The 18,166-nt window shown below is 54.4% G+C and overlaps 1 protein-coding gene across 3 annotated transcripts; it reads right to left on the minus strand.

The window, feature by feature from the left end:
* Window positions 1–12,362: 12,362 nt before the first annotated feature.
* Window positions 12,363–18,044, minus strand: Cox4i1 (cytochrome c oxidase subunit 4I1). Of its 3 annotated transcripts, none has more exons than XM_090357178.1 (5): window positions 17,955–18,044; window positions 17,204–17,277; window positions 13,742–13,909; window positions 13,104–13,235; window positions 12,363–12,602 (listed from the first exon to the last, which is right to left on the minus strand). In XM_090357178.1, the coding sequence occupies exons 2-5, from the start codon at window positions 17,274–17,276 to the stop codon at window positions 12,466–12,468; spliced, it is 510 nt and encodes a 169-aa protein (XP_090213304.1). In that variant the 5' UTR covers window position 17,277; window positions 17,955–18,044; the 3' UTR covers window positions 12,363–12,465. The 3 variants fall into 3 exon arrangements, with proteins under 3 accessions (XP_090213304.1, XP_090213305.1, XP_090213306.1); XM_090357179.1 differs by lacking the exon at window positions 17,955–18,044 and adding an exon at window positions 17,418–17,512; XM_090357180.1 differs by lacking the exon at window positions 17,955–18,044 and adding an exon at window positions 17,411–17,435.
* Window positions 18,045–18,166: the final 122 nt, after the last annotated feature.

Raw genomic sequence — 18,166 nt, forward strand, 5'->3', positions numbered from 1 at the left:
CCGCTGCATCCAGAGGACAGCACACTTCCTGCTCCACGGCCTGGGGACAGGCCTCCTTTCCACCCTATGCATGGAGTCTAGGCCCCCAACAACTCAGCTGATGGATTTTCTGGAACAGAAAAGATTCCCAGGTGCCCTCTGGCAGGCTTTGTTCATAGACTCACATACCCCAGAGAGCATTTGCTTCAGCTCAGACCTTCTCCTGAATCCAGAATGTTCTCCCTGCTGCTCTCTAGCGGGCCAGCCCTGGGCCTCAACTTAGGCCATCTGTGGCCTAAATATGCAGTCCCTTCCCCGTAGGTCCCAGATGGGTCAAGTCATTGCCATGGCCACTGCCAGGCACCAGGGATGAATGCTTTGGAAGTCTCATCTGACTGTCCTGGAATTTCCAGCACCATCTTCCTGCATGGAGCACTGAGACTGCACAGCGGAGGCAGCTGGAGGCCAACAGCTTGACCCACTGGTGCAGGCCACGAGGTCCTGCCTCAGTGGATGAGCCAAGTCCTATGGCAGGAGAGGTTGTCCTGTTTGCTTCCTAGAGTTCCAGTGATCTGGGCTCGCACTGGTTGTGAATGTCTTCCCTCCTCTGACTCAGCCGCAGCTCTGTGAGGCAAATTTATGTCTGACTCCATGACCTGGCAGTGTGTGGCCCAGCATGTCTTCCTCACAGAGGGGCTGGGATAAATATTTGTGGAAGGAATGGGAGAGATGTGCAGCCCCAGGGTCTCCTAGGTGCACACTTTGTCTTCACTGTGTAAATATGTGAGCTCCAGGAAGATACACGTCTTTTCTCTTGACAAGTCTGAGGGCAAGATCCTAAGCAAAAAGAAAGTGGAGCCATGAGGCTAGAGGGAAGCTTGGACCCACACAAACTGCTGAAATGATGCTTGGCCACTAGCCTGTGAGCACTTGAATCCAGTGAGCACACCTGCACCGGACATGGCTGCCCCTCACCGCTGGCCATGCGGGAGGGAAGCAGGACCCGTGGGACTTACACCTTTTAGACACATGACCTCCCCCAGTGCTGCTTGCACTCTACCCCTGGAAAGCCACACCAGAATGTGAATGTTAACCCTGTGGATGGGGTCAGGAGCAGGCACACACAGCACCAGCCTCCCCTGTCCTCTGAGTTTGACTGGAAATCCACAGATGGGGAAAAGCAGAGTGAAGAACCAGCCCTGACACATCTCTGAGAGCCTGGGGAGGGAGATGGCTGTGCTGCTTAAAGAAGCCTGTGAATCCCTGGGGTCCCTCCAGCAGCGGTGTCTTGTTCTGGTGTTGGAGGAACACATCCTTGGGCTGGAAATGTGGGAAAGACTACAGCTAGGGGTCAAAGCCCTGTTGCTCAGGAGCAGAAAAGAGCCAGATAAGACATGTTGGAAAACAGACACTAGCACCTGTAGCTACAGAGTTGTGGGCAGCCAAAAAAACAAAAACAGAAAAATTCCCAGGACTGAAGACTTAAAGACATAGAGTGCAATGTAGAAATCAACTGATTTAATAGCGCACATCTGTAATCCAGTCATTGAAAAAGCACAGATGAAAGGGACCGTGTTCCAGCAAAAAAAAAAAAAAGCCAGAAAGACTCTTTTTTTAAATTAAGAAAATAAAAAGGCTGGAAGTAGAGCTGTGACTCAGAGTGGTAGAGTTCTACCCTTGAGCAAAAGAGCTCAGGAACAGCAACCAGGCACACACACACACACAAAAGGTGGGCAGGGTGGTGTCTGTCCTAAGTAGGGGGGGTGAAATCCAGGCCAGGCCATGAGGGAAGAAAGATGAGACCCTGGCCTAAAAATAACCAAATGATTAAAACACATTCTGACAATTTTGATGGAGCGTCCCAAATCAGTGTGTTCTGAATGGAAACTTCATTATCATCAAGAAGAAAGTCAGGACTCAGTTTCTCTCCATTTTGGTCAAATTGTATCTACCAGAAAGATTTGTGGAGTCCTCACCTTTTACTGATGACTGTGAACCCACTTGGAGGTAGTTCCCGCCATGTCACCATGTCTAGATGAGGTGACCCACCAGAGGACTAGAACGTGAAGCCCAGTGACTGACTGTGATCTGGCACAGAGGCAGGCAGGTAGCTCAGTGACGTGGCCAAGCCCACGTGCCCAGAGTCCCTGACCAGGGGAGCCTGCCCTGGCCAGAGACAAGAGAGGGGAATTCCTTTGCTGTTTAGTGACCAACATGGAATCCTCCTGGGGACCGGAATGGGCTTGCCAGCCTCCCTGTGGGTCTCCCCTGCCCGACAGCTCTGCACAGGAAGCCAGAGCAGGGCCAAGCTGGTACTTGGTGGACTCACAGTAAGTAGAGCATGCATCTCCATGCAGGTGTTTACTCACCTCAGCTGAGCTGGCAGAGTCATTCATCCTATAGTGCCAGTCTTCTGTCAGCCAGCAGCTGGAACAGAGGGACACAGGACTGCTGATGGCCCATACCTCCCCAGGGGTCTTGTCAGGCCATGCAGAGTCCTCACCTTCATGTCTGCCCTGATTGTCAGGTGGACAGTGACATCCTATTGGAGGCTGCCCAGGCACAAATCCAGGCCCTGCCCCCTACCAACTGGGACAAGACACACCGTAGCTCACTGCCCAGCCCTTTGTGAGGCCCAGGATCTACAGAGCATGAGAGGACACCAGACACTGGGAGACTGTTGGTTCAGCACCCAGAACAGTGGCCGCTTAGGGTGTGAGGGGCTCTGGTCACCTCATGTCCCTTGCTCCCTGGTAAGTTTCCCCAAGTCCCCAGCTACTGTCTCACTAGCTTGTCCAGAGACAACTCCAGCTGTGCCCTGCCCACCACCTGACACGGGATCCCATGTCAGCAAAAGTCAAAAGCACTGCAGTCTACTCCCAAGGTGCCCACACCACAGATGGCACAAAGTGAAGCAGAGGTTGGTACATGACTTCCACTGTTCTGAATAAACAGAAGGACTTCACCGTCTCTCTCTTTCTCTTCTTGCTGATGGTAGTACAGACATGCCAGCTGGAGCTTGTGCATCCTGCTTCGACCATGAGGTATTGTGAGGTGCAGCAGGCCAGCAGAGTGGGCACTGAGGGGTGGGCACCACACAGTGTCCGTCATCGCAGCCTGGAACTTCTAGCATGGCCTTCTCCTTTTGGATGTGTGAGGAGGAAATGGTCTGTCTAATGAGCTTCCCTTCCCTTCTTTCCCTGCCTCCTGTCTCCCTCCTTCCCTCCACTGTTGTCCCCCATGCATACTCCTTGCTTTTCTCCTTTGATGTAGCTACCCTGGGTCCAAACTGTCCAGCCTTGGCTCCTCCTGGCTGGTAAAGTACAGCAAGCAGGCCATGCGTGTGGTAGAGCTCTGGAGGAAGACCCAGTCACGGAGCAGGCTCGCTACAGGTGCACCATTCCCTGCCAGGCCCCAGTGCTCCAAGCCAGTCCCTTAGGCACGGCTCCAGCCTGACTAGGCACCGCTCAAGACAGAGGGGAACTGCGTCTGCTGGCACTAAAGTGATAGAAGCCATTGAGGTAGTGCATGTCTAATCCCAGCACTAGAGAGGCTGAGACAGATGGATCACGAGCCTGAGGCCAGCCTGAGCTGCATCAGACGACCCTGTGCATAGAACCAGCCTGATCAAAATGGTAAAATACAGGCTGCGTGCATTTTACCGCCTTCATAGTTAACACCAAGGTAAAAGAGGCCTTTACCTAAGTTGCAAGCATTGAGGAGGCACTTGAAGTTCTTGACATTGGTTGTACCCCGTATGTTTGAAGTTTCCCCCACAAATACACATTCTTTAACCTCGTGACTGAAGCAGCAGTCTGAATCCAGATGCCTGTGAGGCCATGTGTGGAAGCTCCACAGGCCATGGAGGACCATCTGAGTGGAGGACTCCATTCTGTCCAGGGTGCGGTTGACAGTCCCCAGCAAAGACATGGGGCCGTCCCAACACTGTCCTAACACCCTCCTGGTTCCCTTGGGCCCCGTGTGGATGGGGGAGGCACGGGGCTGTGCTGACATCCTTGTGGTGCTCATGTGAATACAGATGCAGGACACAGCCTTCCATAGGTTGTAGAATGTCCAGTCACAGAACGGGGGCTGTGTGGAGGGCAGGCCCTCAGCGTCCTGGCACAGCGGCAGGACTGGGGTTCTAGGAGAGCAACAGGCCAGCGACCAGGGTGGAGCGCTGACCTCCAGCCATGAAGACTAGACCCACACAGGAACAGGCGCAAAGGGAAAGGGGAGGAATGGAGGTCAGTTTGCCCAGGCCCCTGTGTAATCTGTCTGCTCAGTCCCTGGGCGCTATCCGCGCCCTGAGCTCCCGTGGGCCTTCTTCAGGGACTGGGACTGGCTTAGGCCCATCGCTGTGGGCTCACTGGAGGGCTGAGTGGTCGCAGCCCTACCTTGGCAGCAAGCAGGGCCCAGCTGGGGGCGAGCCACCCTCTGTACAAACGCCAGGCAGCTGGGGGGTGGGGGAGCGTGGCCTGTGGTTGCCTTGGCCCCAATCTGGGCTCTGAGTTGCTCAACCTACCATGCTTTTCCTGTTCCGCTTTTCCCAGGCGGGCTAACTCCCGCTCCATATGGCCCTGGCCTGTGTGGGCTCACCGCACGGAAGTGCACCCCTGCACGCAGACCCCCCAGCCTGTCCACGGCTCTGATTGCTTTGGCATCTGCCCTCTGGGTTGCTTAAGAGCCTGTGAAGAAACTCCTCTCCCTGGCCTTTTCAATTTGAGGAACAGCTGCACCCTCTGTCTTCAAACAGGCTCCACGGTGGTGGTCATAGGGTCTGCTCCCCACCACCGAGACCCAGCCGAGAGGACCTGTGCCCTTCCATGCCCCTCAGCCACGGCCAGCCTGGCCACTCGGGAGGCTCGCTTCCTGCTAACCTGGGTAGCACAGCAAGACCCCATCTCACAAAAAAACTACTACTGGTGTCTGTGGGCCCCATTCTAGCCCACCCTCTCAGCCCTCCCAGCTGATCTCCCATGAGTCCTGGATGTGTAGGTGAGGACAGCCGTGGGGCAGGACCCCAGACCTCAGGTCCACCCAGCGTGTGCCAGGTACGTCAAGGCCATGCAGAAGCAAGCAGGAAAAGACCCCAGAGCTCTCCGTTGGGGGAAACCTCAGGTGGAGGGATTCCAGCTGACATGTTCCTCCTGTGCCACTGGCCCTCCAATACTCCAGTATAATCTGATGAGGCTCTTGGAGGTTTGAGAAGGACAGCTGTGGACCTGAGTGGTCAAGTGTCCTCTGAGCAAATCCCTCTTGCAGAGGACTGGGGTGCATGGGGGGGCCCTGAGGGCCCATCCTAGGCCTAGAGAAAGCAAGTCACCACACACCTGGTTGAGCCTGGGAAATGTGAGTCCCAGCCAGAAATTCAAATGTGCTCCAAGAAAAGGGCTGTAGAGCAGGAGCAGACTGCAAATACCCCTGTTCTCAGAACAGCAATTCTGATGCTGCAGGCTCCGAAGCTCTGAGGCGTCGTTGAGCCTGTGCCTTGACTGTGGAAATATACTGAGAGAGGCTGTGCCATCTGCTGTGGGTTGAGTGGTGGTGCCCTAGCCCTTTTTGATGTGATCAACCTGAAGTTAAGCCGAGAGACAAGAGCCACATGAAACCCAAAGCAGGGACTGGAGTGATGGGGCCACAAGCCAAGGGATACCAGAGCCACCCGAAGGCGAAAGAGCCAGGATGGAGCCTCCCTACAGCCTTCAGAGAAGCTGGCGTTGGGCACCCCTGGAGTTAGACTTCTGGCCTCCAAGTCTGTGAAAGAATAAATTCTATTTTAAGAGGTCTTACCCAGATTGGGGCAATTAGTTACAGCAGCCCAAAGGCACCCAGGCTTTGCTGTGCCCAGCTGGTGTATACTGAGCATCCTGCCTAAGTGGGTGCTCACCTCACCTCATCTGCTGCACAGCCCAGAAAAACTGCTCCACACTCGAGGGGATCCCAGCCTGGGGTTTTCCAAAAAGGCCACAGGGAAATTTGAGGAAGTCGTGGCGTTGATGGCTGGGGAAGTCCTCTGGGCAGCCTCACGGCTGTTCCAGGTGACCCAGACGGCATGAAGAGGCATCCTCCCCAAAGGGAAAGCCCTGCCTGGCCAGAGCGGGCATGGAAACGGGCGGCCAGCCACAACACCGAAAACAAACGCCAAAGGCCCTCCCTACTCACCACAGGCTGTCTAGGGTCTCACACAGCATAGATGTTAGCCAGACTGTGTGAATGTGTGACCACGAGTAAATACTGAGTGCCCGCTCTGCGCTGGTCCCGTCACCAGCAGCTGACATGGTTATCTTGGAGCTTATGAAGATGATGGTCATGAGTGTAGACATGATGGTGGTGATAGTGATGGTCATGGTGATGAGGGGGTGGCAGTGACAACGATGGTGATGGTGGTGATGGTTATGGTGGTGTGGGGGTGGTGAGGATGGTGGTGATGGTGATGGTTATGGTGGTGATGATGGTGTGGGGTGGTGAGGATGGTGGTGATGGTGATGATGGTGATGGTGATGGTGGTGTGGGGTGGTGAGGATGGTGGTGGTGGTGGTGATGATGGTGGTGGTGGTATGGGGGGTGGGGAGGGTGGTGGTGGTGAGGATGGTGATGGTAGTATGGAGGGTGAGGATGGTGGTGGTGGTGTGGGGGGTGAGGAGGGTGGTGATGGTGATGGTTATGGTGGTGATGATGGTGTGGGGTGGTGAGGATGGTGGTGGTGGTGGTGATGACAATGGTTGTAGATGGTGGTGATGGTGATGGTGGTGTGGGGGGTGAGGAGGGTGGTGGTGGTGACAGTGGTGGTGAGGATGGTGATGGTGGTGTGGGGGGTGAGGAGGGTGGTGGTGGTGGGGAGGATGGTGGTGGTGGTGTGGGGGTGGGGAGGAGGGTGGTGACAATGGTGATGATGGTGACAATGGTGGTACAGGGGAGTGATGACGATGGTCCTGGTGTTGGTGATGGTGGTGACGATGGTGACGATGGTGGTACAGGGGAGTGATGACGATGGTCCCTGTGTTGGTGATGGTAGTATAAATGGTGATGACAGCAGCTCCCCTAGCAGGAGCTGTGACTTCCATTTCCTGACCTAGTACCTGGCACACAGTAGGCATTATTGTCCCTTGCACGAACAGCCACAGCCGTCTCTGACAGATTCTTTGAAGTTGAGTGTTTTATCATTAATGTTGACTTGTGTTTTTCATTCCATTCCTTGGTGTATCCATGTTTGTCTTACTTATAAACAAAGCTTTGTTCGAGACTGAAAATGATGCCTCCAAGAAAACATAGGGTGTTTACATGTGTGGCTTCTGAGACATGAAGAGCCCACCCACACACTACGCTCGCCAGGCCCCTCCACGTATGACAGGAGGCCCCCAGCGGGTGAGGCTGGGAGAAGGCTCCCCCTGGGTCAGGCCTGCCAAGGTGGATCTTCCCTGCAGCTGGAGCCAGCTCTGAATTCCAGTGGGTCTGGAGCCAGGCCATACCCTGGGTACTCATGTGAACTAGAAGGACGTGAAGACAGATAAGGCCCCGAGGCCCCTAGGAACTGCCTCACAGAGCTCTGTCCCCCGTGGAGGCCAGTGTTACAGCTTGAGCTTTAGCCTCTGCTGGCCAGTCTTCAGGACTGTATGTAGTCGGCGTGAAGGATTGGCTCACCAGTCTTCAGACCCCCAGGGCCACAGCCCTGCCATGTGTCATGTGCCCAGGATGCGGGCAGACTAGATCCTAGCAGGCCTGGATTTCCACAGCATGCCCTGCTCCACTTTCCATGTGGCACCTGCCTCTGTGTTCCCATTCTCCCACTGTTCCAGTGCATCTTAAACACAGTCTCAGGCATTTCCAGCAGAGAAGTGTGAACACTTGCAGACGGATGGCTCAGGCGCTCAGAAGCAAGTCGCCATAGAAGGATGGTCGAAAACTTCCCGAGCCCAGCCTGAGGACGAGCATCCCCCTCCCCGCAGGTTCCCCGCAGGAGCAGCACTCAGGGGCGTCCATCTCCTTTCTGATGTGTGTGTCAAGAGGAAGGTCTGTGAGGTCTGCGGCCCAGGCGTGTGACTCTGGACAAGTGAGCAGGGAGGGAAGGGTCACTGCTGGTATGTAGTGCTGCCAGCCTGCACGCACACACCCCGCATGGCGTCCTGTTATAGTGACCTGTGCGTGTGGTGTAATTAAACAGCAGGATCACAGAGCAGAAGGCATCCCAGTGATTTTCAAGGTCAAGCACAACCTAAAGGAGTCTCCTAGGCCCAGCAGTGATTCTAGGTAGAACCACTGGTAGAGGGGGCTCCAGGGCACATGGAGCACTGTCGCCACCTGCTGTTCACTTGGAATGTGACAGCCAGCTCCCAGCACTGAGGACAAACCAGTGGCGCCCACCCCCACCCCCACCGGGCATCCTGTGGCAGCCTTCCCAGACAGGGCTCCCCGCATCCCTTGCCAGCCCTCTGGGGGCTGTGTCTCCTCTTGGATCGCCTGCTGACCCCTTCCCTATCCTGCTAGGACTCTAGAACTTTCACTCTCCCAGATCCCATTCAGCTGCTGAGGGTGGTGACAAGGCCTGTGTTCCAGTGACCCGGGGGCTCACACCTGGGAACGAATGCAGTCGTGAACCTGCATTAGGACCACCTGGGGAGACCTGAAGCCCTGGAGACCCCCAGAGCGAGCAAACACCTTCCAGTGGACACATCCTGATCACCAGCCAGACATTTCCAGCTGTCCTGTAGCCAGCCTGACAGTTGCACGGACAACCAGGCATGGAGGCCTCGTCTGACCATGTGGTTGCTGTCCCTAGGTGGGTCCCGTGCCTAGTGAGGCCCTTCCAGGCCTAGACGGCCAGGCCTCAGAGCTGTGTCCTTTGCCAGGCTCTCGGCCCTCGCCTGTTTAGAGTCACACAGGCTGCTGAGTGGAATGCATCCTGGGTTGGGTTATTTTCCCGCTCCCATATTTATTTTGTCCACCCACCTGGCATCTGAGTAAATGATACAATCGTAGCTGGGAGAGCTCATTTTTCCAGACACTGGCAGCGTTGAATCCTAGCTGTCCCAGTGGCCTTGTGACCTAGATGCCACTAAACCACTCTGAGCCTCCTGTAATGTTAGGTGGGTGGAAGTGAGGAATGCACACCATGTGGTAGAACTGGGCTCAGACCAGTCCTGTCCACGCCAGGCCCCACGCATGCTGGGGAGGCACCACAACGCCTGCCCACCACCAAGTGCTTCTTCACAGACACCTCTGCCCAGTGCCCTCAAGATCTGTGGATCCTGCTTTTGTGGCCAGCACCATGCCAGAGGCCATGCATACTGCAAGGAATCATTAGTAGTCAAGTGCATTTTCAACAGAGGACAGAGTGACAATGACTGCCTCCAGGCTGTGAGCAAAGTGAGTTCTACTAAGAAGAGGTTCCTGCAAGGGTGTGTCCAGGCTGGAGAGTGCCTCGAGCCCAGCCCCAGCTTGCTCAGTCTTGGTACTGAGTCCCATCATAATGATCAGGATGACTTAGGGTTTGGAGCGCCCTCTGCTGTCGAAGGCAGAGAATGCAGTCAACACAAACACCAGGTTTTGCAGCCAGGATAGACTCTGGTCTAAAAGTAGAGTTCCTTCAAGGGCACGTGGGCCCCTGGGACAGGAGCTGTGCCTGTAATAGAAAACAGACACAAATCACTCTCCTCTGGTGAACTCCACTTCTGGATCTGGCCTCCCCTGGGCCTCTCAAACGCCCACCTGATACCTCTGAGATGCCCAAGAGGGAAAGATGCCCACAGGGAAAGAGCATCTTAGGCCTCACGCTCTGCTTCTGTGCCTGGGCCAGAACTTCACAGGAAGGGGACAAGAATGCAGGACAATCCAGATGGAATGCCCAGCAACACCACCACAGCTGTCTGCCCACGGATGAGACAGAGCAGCTGACGGCTCTGTTCGCAATAGAGATGAAATCTTCCCAGTGAGCATCACCTGATGGATGGACAGACACAGGGTAACACCCACTAGACACGCCTTCAAGGCAGAGCTGAGCACGTTACTCATGGATCAACCTCACACATAGAATATGCAAGTTCCAGACAAGAGGGCTTGGGAGGAGGAATAAAGAGTGTACTAGGATTTCCTTTCCATGTGACACATGTTCCAGAAATAGCTAGTGGTCACGGTGCTTGAACTTGAGGCCTGAGTGCTGTCCCTGAGCTCTTCAGCTCAAGGTTACCGCCTTACACCTTGAGCCACAGCACCACTTCCAGTTTTCTAGTAGTTAATTGGAGATAGGTCTCATGGATTTTTAGTGCCCAGGTTAGCTTTGAACTGCTATCCTCAGATCCCAGCCTCCTGAGTAGCTAGGATTACAGGCATGCGCCACCGCGCCTGGCCTGATTGCAGAATTTATAAGGTAGACTTTGTATTTAATGAGTTGTACCTCAGTACTGTAATTTTTTTTAATAGATGGGGCAGCAGCTGAGGGCTGAAATCAGTGTAAAGCACAGTGCTGTGTAGTTGGGCATGGCTGGCTACCCGGGCACCAGCATGCATTTGGAGGCTGCAGCAGGAAAATGGAAAGATAAAGTCCTAATCACCACCCCCATCAGAGGTCAGCACTCAGCTTACCAAGGAGGACTCCTGGCCTACACTGTGCGCCTTGGCTTAGTGCATCTGCCCTGCAACACGCAAGCTCCACTCCTAGGAAGCTGAGCATGAAGGCAGGACTGACAGCTGTGCTTCCTTGTTCTTAACAGCCATGTGGAAGCAGCTTGAGGCTTGTTGACAGGTAAATGGAATGTGCTATTTCCTACAATATTACTGGCCTTAAAAAGAATGAAATTCACTGGGTGTGGTGGCTCACGCCTATAATCCTAGCTACTCAGAGGCTGAGATCTGAGGATCAAGGTTCAAAGCCAGCCTGGCAAAAAAGGACCTGAGACTCTTATCTCCAATTTACCTCTAGAAAATGGAAATGGGGCTTGGCTCAAGGGTAGGGCAGTAGCCTTGAGCTGAAGAGCTCAGGGACAACGCCCAGGCCGGGTCCATGACCCACACACACAAAAAGAATGAAATTCTTATGAAGTAGATGGACTCAGAAGCATTATGCAAAGTAGACTAAGCTGGGAACAGCCTAATTTTGTACAGTTTCCCTTATATGAATGAGGTCAAACTCAGAACAAAGTACAATGCCAGGCTCTGGGCAGCTGAGGAGGAGAAACAGCAAGGTAGTGTGTCGTCAGTGCCCAGGTTTCAGTTCGGAAAAGGAAGATCTGTGGATGAAGGGGATGGTTTTGTTTTGCATATTCTCAAAGATTTAAGGCTGTGTGAGGTGTCTCGTGCTATCACCTCCCAAGGCTGGACAGAGCGTGAGGACCACCAAGGTCCTGAGGTGTGGCTGAAGTGGCAGAGCACCTGCCTGGCAAGTACAAGGCCCCCGCTTCAAATACCAGTACATCAGAAAAAGAAGCTGCTTGTGGTGAGGGAGCATGGGAAGCCCTGCCTGGCTGTAAAGAGGCCCTAGGTCAGAAGGGAAGGGTGAGGTGCCATTGGCAATGGATGGCACATCTGCAGTGTCCCTTCCAGACGGGCCCTTGTAAGGACACGATGCCATTCTGTGAAGAATGAGCTCATCTCACTGCTGCCTCACACCACCCCTACTGGAGCTCTCCAACCTCACCCCTCGCCTCTTCTAAAGTCTGCCAGCCTCCTTGGTCCAAGTCCTGCCCCTAGAACACATCCAGCTCTGTCCCACATCAGGGCATGGGTCTGCCATTTTTATGGCTTACAGCCATCTCCATGGGCCACTCCCAAACCTCCTCTCAGATGGCAGCACCTTTTTTCTTCTGGTCTCCCCAACCCCAACTTCCCACCAGGTGACACAGCAGCCCAAGGTGACGGAAGCCATCACTTAGTGCTCTGCAGAGCCCAGAGCCCAGGCTGCTCTTCACGCCTGCCAGGCATCACTCCAACCAACTGGGATGGCTCACAGGGAGGGAAACCCCGAGGGTGCCCACGGGACTTCGTCTAGCTGCTACAGTGGGTTGTATTAGTCTAAAAGTCTGTCCCGGGGCCGGGAGTTTGGCCTAGTGGTTAAAGTGCTTGCCTAGCATGCATGAAGACCCGGGTTCGATTCCTCGGTACCACATACATAGAAAAAAAGCCAGAAGTGGTGCTGAGGCTCAAGTGGTAGAGCTCTAGCCTTGAGAAAGTCCAAGGACAGTGCTCAGGCCCTGAGCTCAAGCCCAGGACTGGCAAAAAAAAAAAAAAAAAAAAAAAAAAAGTCTGTCCCAACCTGGAAGGACGCCTCTATTTTTAGTATTTACGTAATGCCATACAAGTTAAGATACAAGATTCATTCATGCCCCAAAAGACTAAGGCAACACTTGGAGAGACCTCGTCACCACAGTCAAAGAACAGGTCAGGAAGGGTTCCACGTAAAGGGCCATTTATTGGCATCAGGACTGTGACACCTGGTTCCAGTGGGCATGCTGGGCCGCTCGCTGCAGGAGGCGGCCACTGGGGTGGCAGGCCTCACTTCTTCCACTCGTTCTTCTCGTAGTCCCACTTGGAAGCGAAGCCCTGGATGGGGCTGACCTTCATGTCCAGCATCCTCTTGGTCTGCATGGCCACCCAGTCTTCCTCAAAGGTGTGTGGGATGGGGCCATACACTGCGAGGCAGAACAACGCGCTGTCTGAGTCCCTGCCTAACAGTCCTCTCTCTCCCCCAGCCCCCAATGTCACCACCTCGTACTCCAGCCCTCCACAGGCTACAGGCAGACAGCAGTGGGGCACATCACGTGAGACTTGGCCCTCTCCCCACCCTACAAGTACAGGGGTGTGAAATCACCTGCTCTGCCTGAGAGTGGAGACGACCCCACAGGGTCCAAGAGACCAAAGGCCCAGCACCCTCAGATGCTGACAGGGCGTGCACCCCAGGAGCAGCCTCCAAGCCTGGAACCTCGACTGGGTCCTGGTAACTGGCCAGTTGTTGTAAAAAGCCAGTGTAGACATGTGACTCAAGGATGGCTCAAGCTTATAAACTAACCTCCAGAAACAGACTAGGATTGGAGGCCCTGGTCCCTGGCTCCAGGACAGTGTGAACCCCCATGGTGGTTTTGGACACTGAGGACAGAGCTGTCCTGCACCACTCCTGCTCCCTGTCCACTCACCAAAGCGCTTCTCCCAGATCAGAATAATCGCAGTGAAGCCAATGAAGAACAGGGCCATACCCAGAACCGTCTTCCACTCATTGGTGCCTTGGGTCATCTCAGCAAAGCTCTCATTGAACCGAATGCGATACACTGGGCAGAAAGAACACACTGTCAAGCTTTCAGGCAGCAGACCCAGCTCCTCTGCAGTGCTCACGCACTCCTCCCCAGAGCAGTGACCCAGCTCCTCTGCAGTGCTCACGCACTCCTCCCCAGAGCAGCGACCCAGCTCCTCTGCAGTGCACACGCACTCCTCCCCAGAACAGCAGACCCAGCTCCTCTGCAGTGCTCACGCACTCCTCCCCAGAGCAGCAGAGCTGAGGACATATTGTGACACTGAGGACCACAGCACTGGATGGGACACACACAACACACCCCCATGCCAAGCTCCGTGTAAGTGCTCTCCGTGCATGGCCACCAGCAGGCACTCCACTGACCCTGCTGAAACCCAATGGCCAAGCACTACGTGTGCCCAGGGGAAGCGTCTGTAGCCCAGAACTGGGCACCCAGAGACCCAGCAGCTCTAGACCACTGGAGTGGAAACATGCAGCCTCCCATACACATCCCCATACCGCCAGGTTCAGGGCCCTTATACCCACACTCGACTTTCTCATCCTTGCTCAGACCGGTCCAGGCTGCCTTCTCTTTCTCCTTCAGAGCCTTCTGGCTGGCCGACAGCTCCCTGACGTGGGCTACGTCAGGCAAGGGGTAGTCCCGGCGATCGACGTAGCTGGGGAGGGCGTAGTCCTCACTCTTCACAACACTCCCTGTGAACACAGCACCCGGCAGGGGAAATGCTAGAGGAAAGCACTGACTCAGCAACCCCACCTGCCGAGGGGCTCTGCTAATGAGCCCTGGACACAGAACTGGGAGCAGCCTTTCCGCCATCAGGTTACAGGAGGTCAGAAAGGGCTCCCAGGGTTCCCTGTCTCACGGCACAGGACTCCAAGAACAAGAACGTGCAACTCAGAAGAAACCAGCACTCAGGGCCGAAACAGATATGAGAATGTGGCAGCGCCTGCTAGGGACGAGGACTGCCTGCGCCCCAGAGAACTCCGAAGCTGCCAGCCCCACAGATGGAAGGTACCACGCCATCGGCTCATTTCTGCAGCTGGTACTCACCAAGTGCCTTCTGCTCGCTAGGATGGCTCAAGACATCTGGGAAGGCAGGTGAAGCCCACATCCCCAGCAGTGCTGGTGTACTAAAACATATGCACTTACTCCAATGCTCCAGCAGCAGGAGGCAGGCCACAGGGATCTCAGAACCCTTGCCAAGTCACACAAGGCCGGGTTTGCTTTTACTTTTCTTTCTTTCTTTCTTTTTGCTGTGGGGCTTCAACTTGGGGCCTGGATGCTGTCCCTGAGCCTCTCTGTGCTCAGGGCTAGCATAGTGCCACTTGAGCCACAGTGCCATTTCCAGTGTTAGAGTGGTTAATTGAAGCCAAGAGTCTCACAGGGACTTTTCTGTCCTGGCTAGCTTAAACTGCAATCCCCAGCTCTTAACCTCCAGAGTAGCAAGGATTACAGGCGTAAGTCACCAGCCTCCAGCTTTTTCTTTTAAAGAATGCAAGATGGGCACCAATGGCTCATGTCTGTAATTTTAGTACTCAGGAGGGTGAGACCTAGGATTACCTGTAAACAAAGTCCAGAGAGACTCTTACTTCTAATTAACCACCAAAAATGCTAGAAATGGAGCTGTGGCTCAAGTAGTAGAGTGCTACTCTTAAGTAGAAAAAGGGAAGGGATAGCGCCCAAGCCCTAAGCCCAAGCCCCAGGACCTGCACCAAAAAGAACAAATGTCAATCAGGCCAGGTAGGGTGGGGTGTGGTAAAGCATGGTGGTACACAGGACAATCTCACCTAGGAGGACAGAGGTTCAAAAACCTAGACCCTGACTAAATGTAAGGAAAAGGACAGAAAGTGCAGCATAAGATACCGAGTTCATATTCCACTATCACCAAAAAAAATGTTATTTTTTGGGGGGTGGTGGGGGCTGGTCCTGGGGCTTGAACTCAGGGTCTGAGCACTATCCTTGGTCTTTCTCAAGGCTAGAACTCTACCACTTGAACCAAAGCACTATTTCCAGATTTTTCTATGTAAGTGGTACTGAGGAATCAAACCCAGGTCTTCGTGCATGCTAGGCCAGAACTCTACTATGAGGCCACACTCCCAAGCCCCATATTATCTTTTTTTTTTACTTTTTTGGCCAGCTCTAGGGCTTGAACTCGGGGCAGAGGAACTGTCTGAGCTTTTGTGTTCATAGCTAGCACTCTACCACCTAAGCCACAGCTCTACTTCCCTCCAAAAATTTAAGTAAATGACATACGTGCAGACTGCAGATATGAAGCTTTTTACCCAAGGACTCCTAGCAAAGTAAACTCTGAACGGTGACCAATATCGGAAAAGGTGAGAACTGAGTAAAGATTTCCCTTTCTGCTTCTGTCGTCCCACTACTAGAAAATGAGTACATACCTGTGTACTATACAAAGAGATCTAAAGTTCAGGCAACAAGAAAGGGATACTCCCTTTTATTTAGGGTTTTCCAGTCCCAAGACCAACGGATTTCCCCAATCCTATTCTACATGTCCCAAATTGGTCTGGGGGAGCCGAGCCCTCAGAAATGCTCTGTCTCCATCAGCTTAAGCACAAGATTGCAATCTTCCAAAATAAATCAGTCACGAAACATTGCACTTTAAGCAAAAAAGCACAAGCTCTAAGTGTATATATCTAGCCATACCTGTCACTAGAGAGTCCACCTCATCACAAAAGACTGGAAGTGAAATGGCAGGATTACTGTCTCTCCCTGTCTGCTCTTCTGATTTACTGCTTGAGTCACCCCCAGCCTGGTGTGCACACACACACCTGTAATCATAGTACTTGGGAGGTGAAGGGCCAGGTTAGAAGGCTGGCCTGTTGCTACTGGGCCACACAAGATCCTAACTCAACAAAAAAAACAAAAAACTTAGGCTAGCCAGACACCAAAATATCACGCCTATAATCATAGGTACTCTGGTAGAAAGCTGCTACCTACGAGATCACAGTTCAAACGTAATTCCTTGGGACTACATCTCCAACCAGCAAAATGCCAGACTAAAAGTATGGCTCAAGTGGTAGAGTGCCTACTGTAAGCAAGAAAGCTGAGCTCTTAAGGACTGGAGTTCAACCCCATGCATGCTCGGGGGCACGTGCACACGTATGCACGTGTACGTGCACGTGTATGCGCACGCACACACACACAGAAGAATGTTATTTCTGTCTTCAACTAGTTTGCGTTTTTAACACTGGGGCCCTCTAAGCTCCCTGTTCACTCCAGTGTGTCACCATGAATGTCTCAAGTGACAGGAGTGCCACTAACGGTATTCCATTCTGCTCCATGCCTTGTGCTGAGAACAAGCTGAAGAGTTACTCGTGCTAAGTTCTACCATACAAACTTTGCTCTCCAACCTTTGTCTGTAGCTCTTCTTTCAGAAATTGGCCCTGAACCGTGGAGCCATTTTACTAAGTTTAAATTCTGCCTTATCTCCCTTACCTCTACACTGCATGCCTCCCTGGAAGGATCCACATCTCACTGTCTCCATGCTCTGCCTAATGGTGTGCATACAAGGAGCTTGCTTAACAAACATAAAACTATACTGATGATATGCCAAACACAGTGCTAACATTTACATATACATCAGGAGGGGAGATATCCTTAAATCTGAGCAGCTAGTCCAGAAATGACATGGCTTCCATTGCCTCCATAAGGCTAAGCCAAGGCTTGGGAATCCTGTGGTGGGAGTGGTCTCACCAACGTCAGACAATCCAGGGACACCCTCTTGAAAGGAGAGACTTGAACTTGGGAGAAAGAAAAAAAGGAAAAGAGGAGAGCAAAGACCCAGATAAGTTAGTGTTCCATAGGATTTATCCACACCCCATTCTAGAGATACATCCTATGAAACTATGTTTCCTCCTAAACTCCTCTACTGCCAGTTCAAAAGACTGTTTAACCGCCCCCCCCCCAGCAAAAAGGAGGGAAAAAAAAAAGTGAAATTACCTGGGCCACCTAACAGAAAAGTCACTTACCATGTGCTCGCACACACACTGAGGTGGAAACCATCCGCCTGCCAATGAGACTAAGCGCCCTGGTAGCCAACATTCTGAAAGACAAAAATGTAGAGAATTCGGAGTGTGTTTTCTCTGCCCCAGAGGATTTCTGTAAATAAAATATGATTCATTTGTTTGTGCCTCCCAACGTTCAAATTCAATTCCTAGTAACCGACTTGGGTTTACCAAGTACCCTGGGCTGAGGCTTTCCTCCGCGTTGGTTTTATGGAGTTTCGGGATGTGCCCGGTGATGTGCCATAACGTGTGCGGGGCACTGCGCTGCCCAGGCGGGCGCCGGGCGGCCGGGGGAGCGGTTCCCGGGGCCGAGGGGAGCAAATGCGGCCCGGCCCATCTCCAGTCCTTGCGGGTAACGGGCGGCCCTGTGCCCCCGGGCTCTGGCGCAGGACGCCCCGGGGGCAGAGGAGACGAGCCGGGCAGCGGGCGCCCCGCGTGGACCGACGCCCCAAGGTCACAGCCCCGGCCGCGCGCCCGCCGCCCGCGCCGAGGCGGGTACGGCCGGCCCGGCGCTCGGGAAGGGCTCCGAGGCCGCAGCCGGGCGGCCCTCGCGCCGGAGCCCGCGGCCCGGCCTCAATGTCACGGCGCCCGGGCCGCTCCGCCGCCCCGCGCCGGCGCCGCGGTGAGCGGGCCCCGGGGGCTGCCAGCGCCCGCTAGCCGGCAGCGCCCGCGGGGGGCGGGGGGACCCGCGGCCGCCGCCCCCGAGCCGCCTCACCTGGAGAAGCCGCCCTCCGCGACCGCCGCGACCGTCCTCTGCGCCCCGGCTGCCCGCGACCGGAAGAGCGAGGCCGCGGCCGGAAGCGCCCGCCCGCGGCGCGGAGCATCACGGGATCGAGGAAGCCCCGCCCGCGCGCGCCCGGGGCCGCCGTCGCCGCGCCGCGACCGTCGCGAAACGCCGCGCCGCGCCGCGCCGCTTTCCGGCCGGCG

The sequence above is a fragment of the Megascapheus bottae genome, chromosome 24 (assembly GCF_031878675.1).
Source record: "Megascapheus bottae isolate mThoBot1 chromosome 24, mThoBot2.hap1, whole genome shotgun sequence".
Lineage (NCBI taxonomy): Eukaryota > Metazoa > Chordata > Mammalia > Rodentia > Geomyidae > Megascapheus > Megascapheus bottae.

Excerpts from the sequence above, each read along its gene's own strand:
- Cox4i1 (XM_090357178.1), bottom strand. The coding sequence starts at position 17,276 with ATGTTGGCTACCAGGGCGCTTAGTCTCATTGGCAGGCGGATGGTTTCC. Across the intron at positions 13,236-13,741 it reads CAAGGATGAGAAAGTCGAGT|TGTATCGCATTCGGTTCAAT; the intron begins GTGGGTATAAGG and ends CTTTCTGCCCAG. Across the intron at positions 12,603-13,103 it reads GATCTGGGAGAAGCGCTTTG|TGTATGGCCCCATCCCACAC; the intron begins GTGAGTGGACAG and ends TCTGCCTCGCAG.